Raw genomic sequence first — 10,807 nt, forward strand, 5'->3', positions numbered from 1 at the left:
TTTTTCTGCTGTGGATGATTTTCCTTGATGTTAGTGATGTGAACGTGATGATGAAGAACCCGAAGACTCTGACCCTGAGCTTCTGTTGTTTTCAGACCCGCCCCACTCCACCTCACCTCACCTCGGCCATGGCTGAGAACATCCTGGCTGCTGCCTGCGAGAGCGAATCACGCAACGCTGCCAAGAGGATGCGCCTCGAAGGCTACCACGTGAGTTCCTGCGGTGCTTCCACAGTTGTGTCCGACACAGAGCTGCTTTACTGACGGCTTCCAGCGAGAGGCGCTCTCTCCTTTCTGATCAGAAAACCCCGAAGGAACATCAGGGCTTCAGTGCTGGTGTCAAACATGAGGCCCGCGGGCCAGAGTCAGCCCGACAAAGATTCCGATCCAGCTCACTGTGGAAAATGTGAAGCAGTGCATACATACAGCTGATAGAGACCATTCACACCACAGCAACCGACGAGCAATTTAAGGTTCCTGTTTTTCAAAAAGTAAGGAATATTATCTGTGACACAAACCCGACTGATGACCACAGAACAGCAGCGCTGACACGTTTCTGTCATTTACAGCAGCAGCGTCTCCTCATCATGCAGACACACACATGCTGTGGCCCCTGCACAGCCCTGACTCACAGCCATGTTTCAGGGACGAAATGTGCAGGACAGGGGCGAGGACAGTGTGGAGGACAGGAGCGAGGACAGGGGCGAGGACGGTGTGGAGGACAGGGGCGAGGACAGGGGCAAGGACAGTGTGGAGGACAGGGGCGAGGACGGTGTGGAGGACAGGGGCGAGGACAGGGGCGAGGACGGTGTGGAGGACAGGGGCAAGGACAGTGTGGAGGACAGGGGCGAGGACAGTGTCGAGGACGGTGTGGAGGACAGGGGCGAGGACAGTGTGGAGGACAGGGGCGAGGACAGTGTCAAGGACAGGGGCGAGGACAGGGGCGAGGACGGTGTCAAGGAGGGCGAGGACAGTGTGGAGGACAGGGGCGAGGACAGTGTGGAGGACAGGGTCAAGGTGAGGACAGTGTGGAGGACAGTGTGGAGGACAGGGGCGAGGACAGGGGCAAGGACAGTGTGGAGGACAGTGTGGAGGACAGGAGCGAGGACAGGGGCGAGGACGGTGTGGAGGACAGGGGCGAGGACAGGGGCGAGGACAGTGTGGAGGACAGGGGCGAGGACGGTGTGGAGGACAGGGGCGAGGACAGGGGCAAGGACAGTGTGGAGGACAGGGGCGAGGACAGTGTGGAGGACAGGAGCGAGGACAGGGGCGAGGACGGTGTGGAGAACAGGGGCGAGGACAGGGGCGAGGACAGTGTGGAGGACAGGGGCGAGGACAGGGTCAAGGCGAGGACAGTGTCGAGGACAGTGTCAAGGACAGTGTCAAGGACAGGGGCGAGGACAGGGGCGAGGACGGTGTCAAGGAGGGCGAGGACAGTGTGGAGGACAGTGTGGAGGACAGGGGCGTGGACAGTGTGGAGGACAGGGTCAAGGCGAGGACAGTGTGGAGGACAGTGTGGAGGACAGTGTGGAGGACAGGGGCGAGGACAGTGTGGAGGACAGGGTCAAGGCGAGGACAGTGTGGAGGACAGGGGCGAGGACAGTGTGGAGGACAGTGTCGAGGACAGTGTGGAGGACAGTGTGGAGGACAGGGGCGAGGACAGTGTGGAGGACAGGAGCGAGGACAGGGGCGAGGACAGTGACGAGGACAGGGTCAAGGCGAGGACAGTGTCGAGGACAGTGTCAAGGACAGGGGCGAGGACAGTGTGGAGGACAGTGTGGAGGACAGGGGCGAGGACGGTGTCAAGGATGGGCGAGGACAGTGTGGAGGACAGGGGCGAGGACAGTGTGGAGGACAGGGTCAAGGCGAGGACAGTGTGGAGGACAGGGGCGAGGACAGTGTGGAGGACAGGGGCGAGGACAGGGTGGAGGACAGGGGCGAGGACAGTGTGGAGGACAGGGGCGAGGACAGTGTGGAGGACAGGAGCGAGGACAGGGGCGAGGACGGTGTCAAGGATGGGCGAGGACAGTGTGGAGGACAGGGGCGAGGACAGGGTGGAGGACAGTGTGGAGGACAGGGGCGAGGACAGTGTGGAGGACAGGGGCGAGGACAGTGTGGAGGACAGTGTGGAGGACAGGGGCGAGGACAGTGTGGAGGACAGGGGCGAGGATATGGCGTTATTTTTGTGCCTCTATTCTGAGAAAATTTGAGTTTAATTTGAGCGAACAAAATTCCTTACAGTGTTTGCTATTATCCGTATACACACACACTAACAGCCCCGCTCACCCAGTTGTTGGTGTTTGCTCTTGCATTATTATTAGTAGCGCTGTCAGCGTTAATCTCTGTTAGCGCAGATTCCCCGTGCGAGAGGCTGCATGGCGTCTACAGGTTAGCACGGTTAACTCGTTAGCGCCGTGCAGCCCCACGCACACGTTAATGCGATTATGGCGCTGACAGCACTAATTATTACCACTCCACTGGGTTTAGCTGCCATCACACCTGTGATGTGTTGGTTATCCATACAACATTCAGAGCTGTAGTTGGACACGCCCACGGCAGGCGGTGCCCATGATCATGAATATGTTTCGAAGCTGCTGTGAGTGCAGTTTGCGTTTATCAACTTTCCAGTTTTGGAAGTTTTTCTTTAATTCCATGAGAGAAAAATCCCCTTTCAGCATCAGCATTCCTGCTTCCTGTCCCCATCGTGCTGTTTTTATTTTGAAAAGCTCCTGACTTCCTTGTCCTTCCTCAGGATGAGCAGATCACTCTGGATAAGCCGTCCGGGGTCGGAGGCGTTCTGAGGGAGCCGGCGTCCCTCGCTCACTCCGCCTACTCATTGGCCGCCTCAGCCTTCTCCTCCCAGGAGTCCCAGCTCTATATCAACGGCGCTGGCCTCAGCTACGGTTACCGTGGATACCCAGGCCTGAGCGCCACCATGCAACACCCTGTTTCCTTGACAACCGGTGCTGCTGCTGCCGCTGCTGCTGTTGCTGGTCAGACCAACGGTAAGTGATGACACAAGCAGTCCGTCTTTTACTTACAGATTGTTGGGTGTGGTTTCATCATCAAAGGTCCAAAGTTGAAATGTTCGGGTCCTTCCTGTGGATGTTTTCTCGTGTCAGGAACATATTTTATGTAATATCACATTATTTCTAAGTAATGACATCATGATGTCGACCGTGTTCCTCTGCAGGCCCCACTGACCTCAGCATGAAGTCTCACTCCTCCACCAACGTCAGCAACTCCTCCTCTTCTGTTGCCGCCAACAGCCTCGGTGGGCGGGGCAGTGGTGGTGGAGGAGGGGGCGGGGCGTCGACCCAGCTCAGCCAGCCAGAGATCACGGCCGTGCGTCAGCTGATCGCTGGATACCGAGAGTCAGCCGCCTTCCTGCTGCGCTCAGCAGACGAGCTGGAAAACCTCATCCTGCAGCAGAACTGATCTCACACACACACACACACACACACACTACCCCGTCACGTTTCCTGCGCCCTCGCCGGCCTCGCCTGGTTTTGAAACTGTGGCGACCGTTTGGAGGAAAACGGGAACCTGAGGCCGCAGCGAGGGCGGAGAATCCACCGAATCCTGCCTGAGAACAAAACCCGGAACGCCGCAGGAAGCTCGGCTCCTCTGCGGAGGCGCCTCACAATCACAGAGGAGGAGGAGCAAAGACTCTCTGGGGAGCTGTGGGGTCGATCTTCTTCTGGTTATAAAAACGACGTCGCGTTGAGGCTGTCTGTTTTCGGACGCTGTCCGTTTCTTTGTTGGGACGTTTTCTCTTTCGTGATTTTTCCGTTGGACTTTTTTAAAGTGAAAGAAGAAAAAGAACAGACTGTTCGTGTTCGCCTGTATATAAGCTCTCTGTGTCCTTCAGCACTTTCTCCTCACCTCTGACCTCACCCCGTCCTTGCCCTTGGCCCCGGGAGCCGCGCGCTCACTTATGCATCCGAGACGCCATTTTGACCGCCAGGAAATACCTCAGATCAGACCTGCCAATCAAACGCTCAGCTCCTGCAGGTGAAGCCGGGTTTCTCCGCCTCCTGATGTCGTCAGCGTTTCTTTCTTTTCTGAGGAGAGTCGTGCACGTGTGCGCAGGTTTACCTCCAGCTTCTATGAAACCTCAGCATCTGTCCCTCCTCCTCCTCCTCTTCTTCTTCTCTCTGTTTGGACCTACTCTCCGGCTCTTCTTCGTGGACCTAAACCTCCTCCTCTTCCTCAGGCTTGAGGATGAGGAGGACTGCTCCGTCTTACTGTGTGTGTCTGTTAAACTCTGAGATGGCCATTATTATTATTGTTGTTATTACTATGATTATAATGATGAACTTTCATGTTGCTGCTGCTATTTTAAAAACCGGACCTTCTGCCATAGACCTGAAACCTCAACACAGCCGGGCGGTAGCTCGCCGCAGTGCCCCGTGAAAACACGACCAACCGGCTCAGAGAGCGACGGTCCGATCCGGCGCTCCTCTCTGTCCCGCTGGCTGCTTGGTTGGCTGCTTTCTTTGTTTTGCTTCATAGGGCTCGATTCCTGTCGTGTTTTGTGACTTTCTAACTGTGAATCTTCTTCTTTTCGGACCCTCCCCTCAGTTTGGAGGGCACGGGGAGGGCTGTACAAACTTCTAGTCCCGTGTAGATTAATACTATCTGTTTGTTTACTAGTGTGTAACTTGTGATTAGTCTGAGAGGAAAGTGAGGCAGCAGATAAGTGGAGCGGGAGCTCCTCCCTCAGGTTCTCAGCCATGTTGGAATCACTCCTGATGTTCTGGTCCCTGCTTACGCTCTGCTGCTTGAAGAGTTTGACGTTTGTGGAAATAGGATTTGCTTTCAAGTTAGATGAAAATCTGACCTCATTGTTGTACCTGTCTGTAAATTTCAGCTGCACCTTCCAACCCTGGAGCTCTAGAAGCTGCAGTTCCTCTGATGTCCTCTGGAGGCTCCAGTGGTGGGTCGGCCTCATAGACTCCCATGTTAAAACTTTAGAGCAGAGGTTAACATGCTTATGGCTCAGCAGTAGCTTCTGGACCATATAGGATACAAGACAGTAGCCCTAAGCTAGCTTAGCTTTAAACACTAGAAGCTGGGGGAAGTGGCTAGCTTACTCATTAGCATGTTATGCCCTGTAAAAAGAAGCCATACTAAAAAAAAAGAGAGAAAACATAACATGTTAGCTGGTGCTCTGTACAGGAATAAGCAGATTTTCTGACCTTTAAACAGAGCCAGGCTAGCTGTTTACCCCTGCCTGCAGTCTTTGAGCTAAGCTAAGCTAGCTGTCAGAACATCAAACGTCCCATCAGGATCTCTGCAAGGAAGCAAGTTATTTCCCCAAACTCAAACTCTTCCTTTAATTCTCGTTCTCATCACCGCTGAGTACTTTTGTCTTTTGATAGCGTTGTTTAAAGATAATTATTTTTCATTATGTGAAATTTAGCTTCAAAGTGCATTTTGAACCTCAGCTCGTTAAGGCCCTCGGGCTCAGTAAGGCCTCGGGCTCGTTGGGGCCTCGGGCTCGTTGGGGCCTCGGGCTCAGTAAGGCCTCGGGCTCGTTGGGGCCTCGGGCTCGTTGGGGCCTCGGGCTCGGTAGGGCCTCGGGCTCGTTGGGGCCTCGGTAGGGCCTCGGGCTCGTTGGGGCCTCGGGCTCGTTGGGGCCTCGGTAGGGCCTCGGGCTCGGTAAGGCCTCGGGCTCGTTGGGGCCTCGGGCTCGTGGGGCCTCGGGCTCATTAGGAGTTTGGGCCCTCGTTGAGGCCTCAGGCGCTCGTTAGGGACTTGGGCTCGTTAAGCTCCTGGTTTCCTGGATGATGCTCTGCTTCTATTATGGTTTCTACTCAGCTCGACGGTCATTTCACTGTAATTTGCTCCCTTTTTGCACAGCGAGGAAAGCAACAGTCATCTGTGATGTGAAGGGGCGGAGCCCCTTTGTGTGAGTGTATGCATGTTTCCTCAGAGGGACCGCCCCCAACCCCCCACGCCCCGCTCTGCTGTGAAGCAAAGGGGGGGCGTGGCATGACAGTTTTCTGTCATGCGGCTGATAATCACCACGTTCACTGGAAGGTTTGTGATGGCAGCTCAGACCTCACAGCCTCCACCCAAACATCCACACCTTCATGCTCATGTGCAGCGACAGAAGCGCCCGAGCTTTGGGAAAAGTTTCACACGGAAGTGACTGAATTTGATGAGGTTTTGTTTTTGGAAAGCTGTGATTAAAGATCAGCGAGAGGAAAACTGGAGAAAAATATGCAAAAAAAAAAAAAAAGACAAGAAGAAGAGCAGGAGGGCACGACCTTTGACCCCCCTTTCACCTCAAAGCATTTAAAAAGGACGATCAACACCGATGTCCAATCAAACTTTATTCGTCCTCGTAAACAGAGTTTGGGTCCCGGCGTCCCGTCCTGCTCTTCCTCCATCTGATCCTCACTGTGCTCTCAGATGCTGCCTCTGCTTCCTGGCTTTCGGAGTCAGAGCGACCCAGCACCTCTGGGTCACCTGGACCGGTCCAGGTGTGCTGTGATGGGCTGAACCGCTCTCTGCTGTGGCGGCAGCGTCAGCAGACCCGGGACTTGGAGGTGTGGCGATCCCTCGGACCGCGGCGGGGTTTCACCTGCACTGCTGCCGTTCCAAAAGCCTCGAAGCTCCCAAATGTTTGTGAGAAATAAACGAGATCCTCCTGTTAGACAAACAGTTGTTTGTTTACTTTGAATGGCAGCGTGCGATTGGTTTCCTGCTGTCGGGGAGGATGTCCTGAAGTCTCCAAACACGTCCTTTGAAGCAGTCTTTCTCTGTGATCGCCTTCAGAATCGCCTGTACGGACTCTGAGGACTCCATAAAGTTCAGAGGAAACGCAGGAACAGTTCGATGCACTTCTGCTTTATGTTCCCGACTTCCTTTAACTTCCTGCTCACGCCAGGGTCGAATGTTCGAAGCCGTTCTGTTCATCCTCCTCGATACCTTCTGCTCCTTTGAAACGACCTCTGGCGACCTTGTTATTATTCGTCTTTTGTTGGATTTCTTAAGGAATAAGTTCATAAAACCTTTGAGATGGTCTGATGAAATCATCGCATCACTTCCTGTTTCTCAGAGAGGATGTTTCTGAATCACACACAACAAAAAGCAAATGACAATCTGCAGAAAGGTGGAATTTGCTCTCTGTTTGGTTTCCATTCCTGCTGTCGGCACAGCCGGACAGATCGGGAGAATGATCCCAGTGTTTTAGCCATACACCGCCGCCGCCGCCTCCTTCTCCGCTCGTTGTTAACGTCTCCACGGTCGAGTACATAGCAGATGCGTTTCTATCCAGTTTCTATTTTTTAGTATGACGTGATTCTTCTTCTGATTTCTATATTTTGTAGTGTGATTAAAGTGGTCTTTTTATATTCCAGCAGTTTCTACCACACATTCCGAACGTGCACGTCAGCAGACGGGCCCCGGCCGGCGCCGCCGCGGATGCTGAGCTCATCTTAGCTGTCCTCCACAGCTGCTCTGTTTTTAAAGGTCGTGTTGAGACAGAGGTGGTCAGTGTGTCACAAAGATCACGGCGTCTCGTCGACCTCTCGGGCCTCAGAGACTCTGGAGGTGGAGTCGATCAGTTTACGTCACATTTAGCGCCTTCTGTCTTCATGTCCACCTGTTTTAACTCCTTAAAAGGAAAAACCATCAGTCGCAGCCTGCTGTGATGACGGTGAGTCAGCATGGAGAGCCCACCTGTGTCCACAGGTAACAGAAGCCTCCTGTCAGCCCCTCTGAAGGATGTTGAGGGGTCATCTTAAGGTTCAGGGTCAGGGTCTTCCTGCTGCTGTCACCTTTAGATCACTCAAAGGAGGTGCCAACCGCTCTTAGCACGGAGGAAGACGTGGCGAGGAGGAGGAGAGCTCGACCCACAGTCTGAGCGGTTTCCTCTGAACCGTCTGCCTCAGACGATCGGTCCTCAGGGACGAATTTAAAGGGGCGTGACCTCACGATGGGATCGTGCTCCCGGTCGTTCCTCACCCTCAGAAGCGAGGGTCAGCAGTCTGTGTAGAAGCAGGAACCACGACTCCAGCTGGTTCCTCTCAGTTTGTTTCCTTTTGGCTCAAAGACTCGAGTTTGATGAAGCGTGGAAACGCGCGCTTCACTCATTAAATCTGGCTGTCATGGCGGCAGGTTTCTAACAGATGCAGACATGAACATCAAAGTGCAGGATGTATTGTTTGTGTCTTGAATCACATGTTGCTGTGGAGGACGGCGTCTGTAGTCGCGATGCCAGTCAGGTCCCATCGAATCAGAATCTAAGCTCAAAACACGTCTTTAAGAAAAAAAGAAAGAAGGCAGACGGCGTTATGGAGCGTTTTTATTTTTCTATCTGTACGGCTTCTGTCAGAATATAAAGACGGCGTCCGGGCCGCTCGGTTTCCTGGTTTTCAGTTAGTGCTTTTCTCTTTCCTTCCCGTCTTTGGCTGACTTCTTTGTGCCGGACTCGTGACTGTCTCGACGTCCTCTGCCGGGCCTTCGTACCTTCAGTAATACCAATGTGAAACCTGTAACTCTCCTCATGGTTCGACTCAGTGGAAGTGTGATGTTTACATGTACAGATTTTTGCTATTTTTCTTTTCTGGTTCTTTCTGTTTTCATCTTCATGCCTCTCTTTTCCACTCCTGAGTTCCTCTCGCTCCTTCCTCACACAGGGAAATGGGGCTGAGACTAAATATGATTATCCACCTTTCACACTCTGCCCTTTCCCACTGTGGAGGCCTGAGAGTGCCAAAAGTACTAATGGCCTTAGCACCTTTAAATGCATCAACTAAGAAATTAATCTGAACTGTAATTCTCCTCTTTATTTCCTGTTTCATGTTGTAAATAAGGAAATAAAGTGCAAAATGAATGCATGAATAAATGAATGTAATTGGCACGCAGGTACCCGTGCAGCAGCCATGTTTGGACCTGACCTAAGGCTCATTTACAGCTCAGGTAAATGATTTGCAGGCCGTTAGTTTTAATTTAAAGCCTGTTTTCAGTTCATCAGTGTTAGTTTTATGGGATTATGACAAATGAGAACATTATTTATATATTTTTATTTTCATTATTTTTAGTAGTGCACAGTTTGGTCTAGTTTTTAGAAGACGGCGATTTCCTGCAGGAGAGGTGGTGAGCCTGGCCCAGATGTGGTCCAGATGTTGGCACAGTCACTGAAGCCGGGTCAAAGCCAGACGGGGTAAATCTGTACAAAGGTGAATATGGACAGAAATGTTTGGGTTGATGCATTTAATTTTCTGTTAAAGTGTTGGAGCTGTTCAGTCACTTTGGCAGTTTCAGTCCTCCGTAGGGTCTGGGGGATCGGGTACTTCCTGTTAGCATCATTAGCGTTGAGTTAAATCTGGCACGCTAACGTGCTCGGTGAAGAAAGTCGAGGCGTTCCCGGGCGGCCTTCTGGGTGTGGGAGGGAGGAGTTGTGCGATTGTTCGGCTCTGGAGGGGTGGGTTGCGGTTGACCCCCGACCTCTCGGCTGACTCCACGGCACACAGGATCCCAGCGGGGCCACGGCGACCCTCCGTGATCCGTGGGACACGATTCCTCAGTGAATGAAAAGCCATTTCGGGCCCCGGGCGTCGGGTCTTTAGTCTGTGAGTGTATTTAGCGAAACTTAAACTGCGGACGGCGAAACTCAACCTCAGGAACAGAAAAAAGGACATGACTTTTATAAAAGCAGCTGAAGGCCCATTTCCCTCTCTTTGATACCATATAAATTATATCAAATCAATTCTTTTTATATTTATTGTGTTTATTATTCTTCTATATAACAGTGGATACCTTTTGCAGTACCTGTGGCTGAATATTTTGATTCTTTAGAAAAGTGTTGATAATATATGTGAAAAAGAAAAGAAGAAATCTGGGTTCTTATTCTTTCTGTTGATGACTACATATCACTCTGGTCCATGACGAAGAAACCAATGATTATACAGACTGAGCTTTCTTTGTGTGATGTCACTGCTAAGGCTGAAATGTTTCTGGACTTTGTGACCGTTCAGTTTGTTTTTGGTTTGTTTCCTCCCGAGCTGTACATCACAAAGCTAAATATACTAATAAAAACTGTGTGCTATCTATCAGACGCCAGCTTTCACGCGCCCTTATTTCCTCCCATCACGAAGACTGACCCCTCACTGCACCGCATTTACGTCGGTGGCTGCGGATCGCATCCAGAGCCGTTTGCAGGTTCGTCTGGGGCCTCTGACAGAAATCCGCTCAGTCGGATGCAGCACACCGGACCGTGTCCGGGCTGAATAATCTGCAGCAGCGAGCGTTCGGATTAAAGTCACTTCCTGTTTGGTTTGGGAAGTCGCCGTAATTTGATCACATGACTTCATAGCACATTACACATCATAACACAGACTGTATATAAAAGATGCTTGGTTAGCACAGACTGTGTGGAAGCATCACACATACACAGAATAACATCCAATCACAATCCTGGAATCCTGGAGCTCCGCCTTCTTGGTCTGTTAGTACAGTGTTAGCCATGTTATCGGTCACATGATGTCATTAAACATTGAGTTTTTACTGCCTGTGTTCCTCAATAATTCGTTGTATGAATACGTGCGTTTGATTTTACATACTTCAGCTGCACTTCCATGTTTATTTGTACTGGAAGGTTTCAACAGACTCACTGCTGCCTCTGCTGGGCGTCAGAGGAACTGCAGGAATATAAATAAAATGGAGTTGTTAGAATTAGGCCACACTCACATCATTTCATTAAATATTTATTCTTTAAATGCTCAAATGTTTCTGACGTCTGTGTGGTGGCCCTTTGGGGGACTGCGATCCTCATATTGGACACCAGTGTGCTG

General features: G+C 51.7%; 1 protein-coding gene across 4 annotated transcripts in view; it reads left to right on the plus strand.

The window, feature by feature from the left end:
* Window positions 1-10,318, plus strand: part of LOC146645937 (nucleolar protein 4-like) — a 115,262-nt gene extending 104,944 nt beyond the window's left edge. For 3 of the 4 annotated variants that reach the window (XM_085393717.1, XM_085393719.1, XM_085393718.1), the window contains 3 exons: window positions 96-209; window positions 2,752-3,004; window positions 3,193-10,316. In XM_085393717.1, the coding sequence (XP_085249843.1) occupies window positions 96-209; window positions 2,752-3,004; window positions 3,193-3,437 (612 nt within the window). In that variant the 3' untranslated portion in view covers window positions 3,438-10,316. Of the gene's footprint in view, window positions 1-95; window positions 210-2,751; window positions 3,005-3,192 lie in introns of all 4 variants that reach the window. The other variant, XM_085393716.1, reaches the window with a different exon arrangement.
* The last annotated feature ends 489 nt before the right edge of the window (window positions 10,319-10,807 follow it).

Source organism: Rhamphochromis longiceps, linkage group LG20 (genome assembly GCF_057381845.1).
Source record: "Rhamphochromis longiceps isolate RC_006_pf linkage group LG20, R_longiceps_female_GT1.1, whole genome shotgun sequence".
In the NCBI taxonomy this organism is placed as follows: Eukaryota; Metazoa; Chordata; class Actinopteri; order Cichliformes; family Cichlidae; genus Rhamphochromis; species Rhamphochromis longiceps.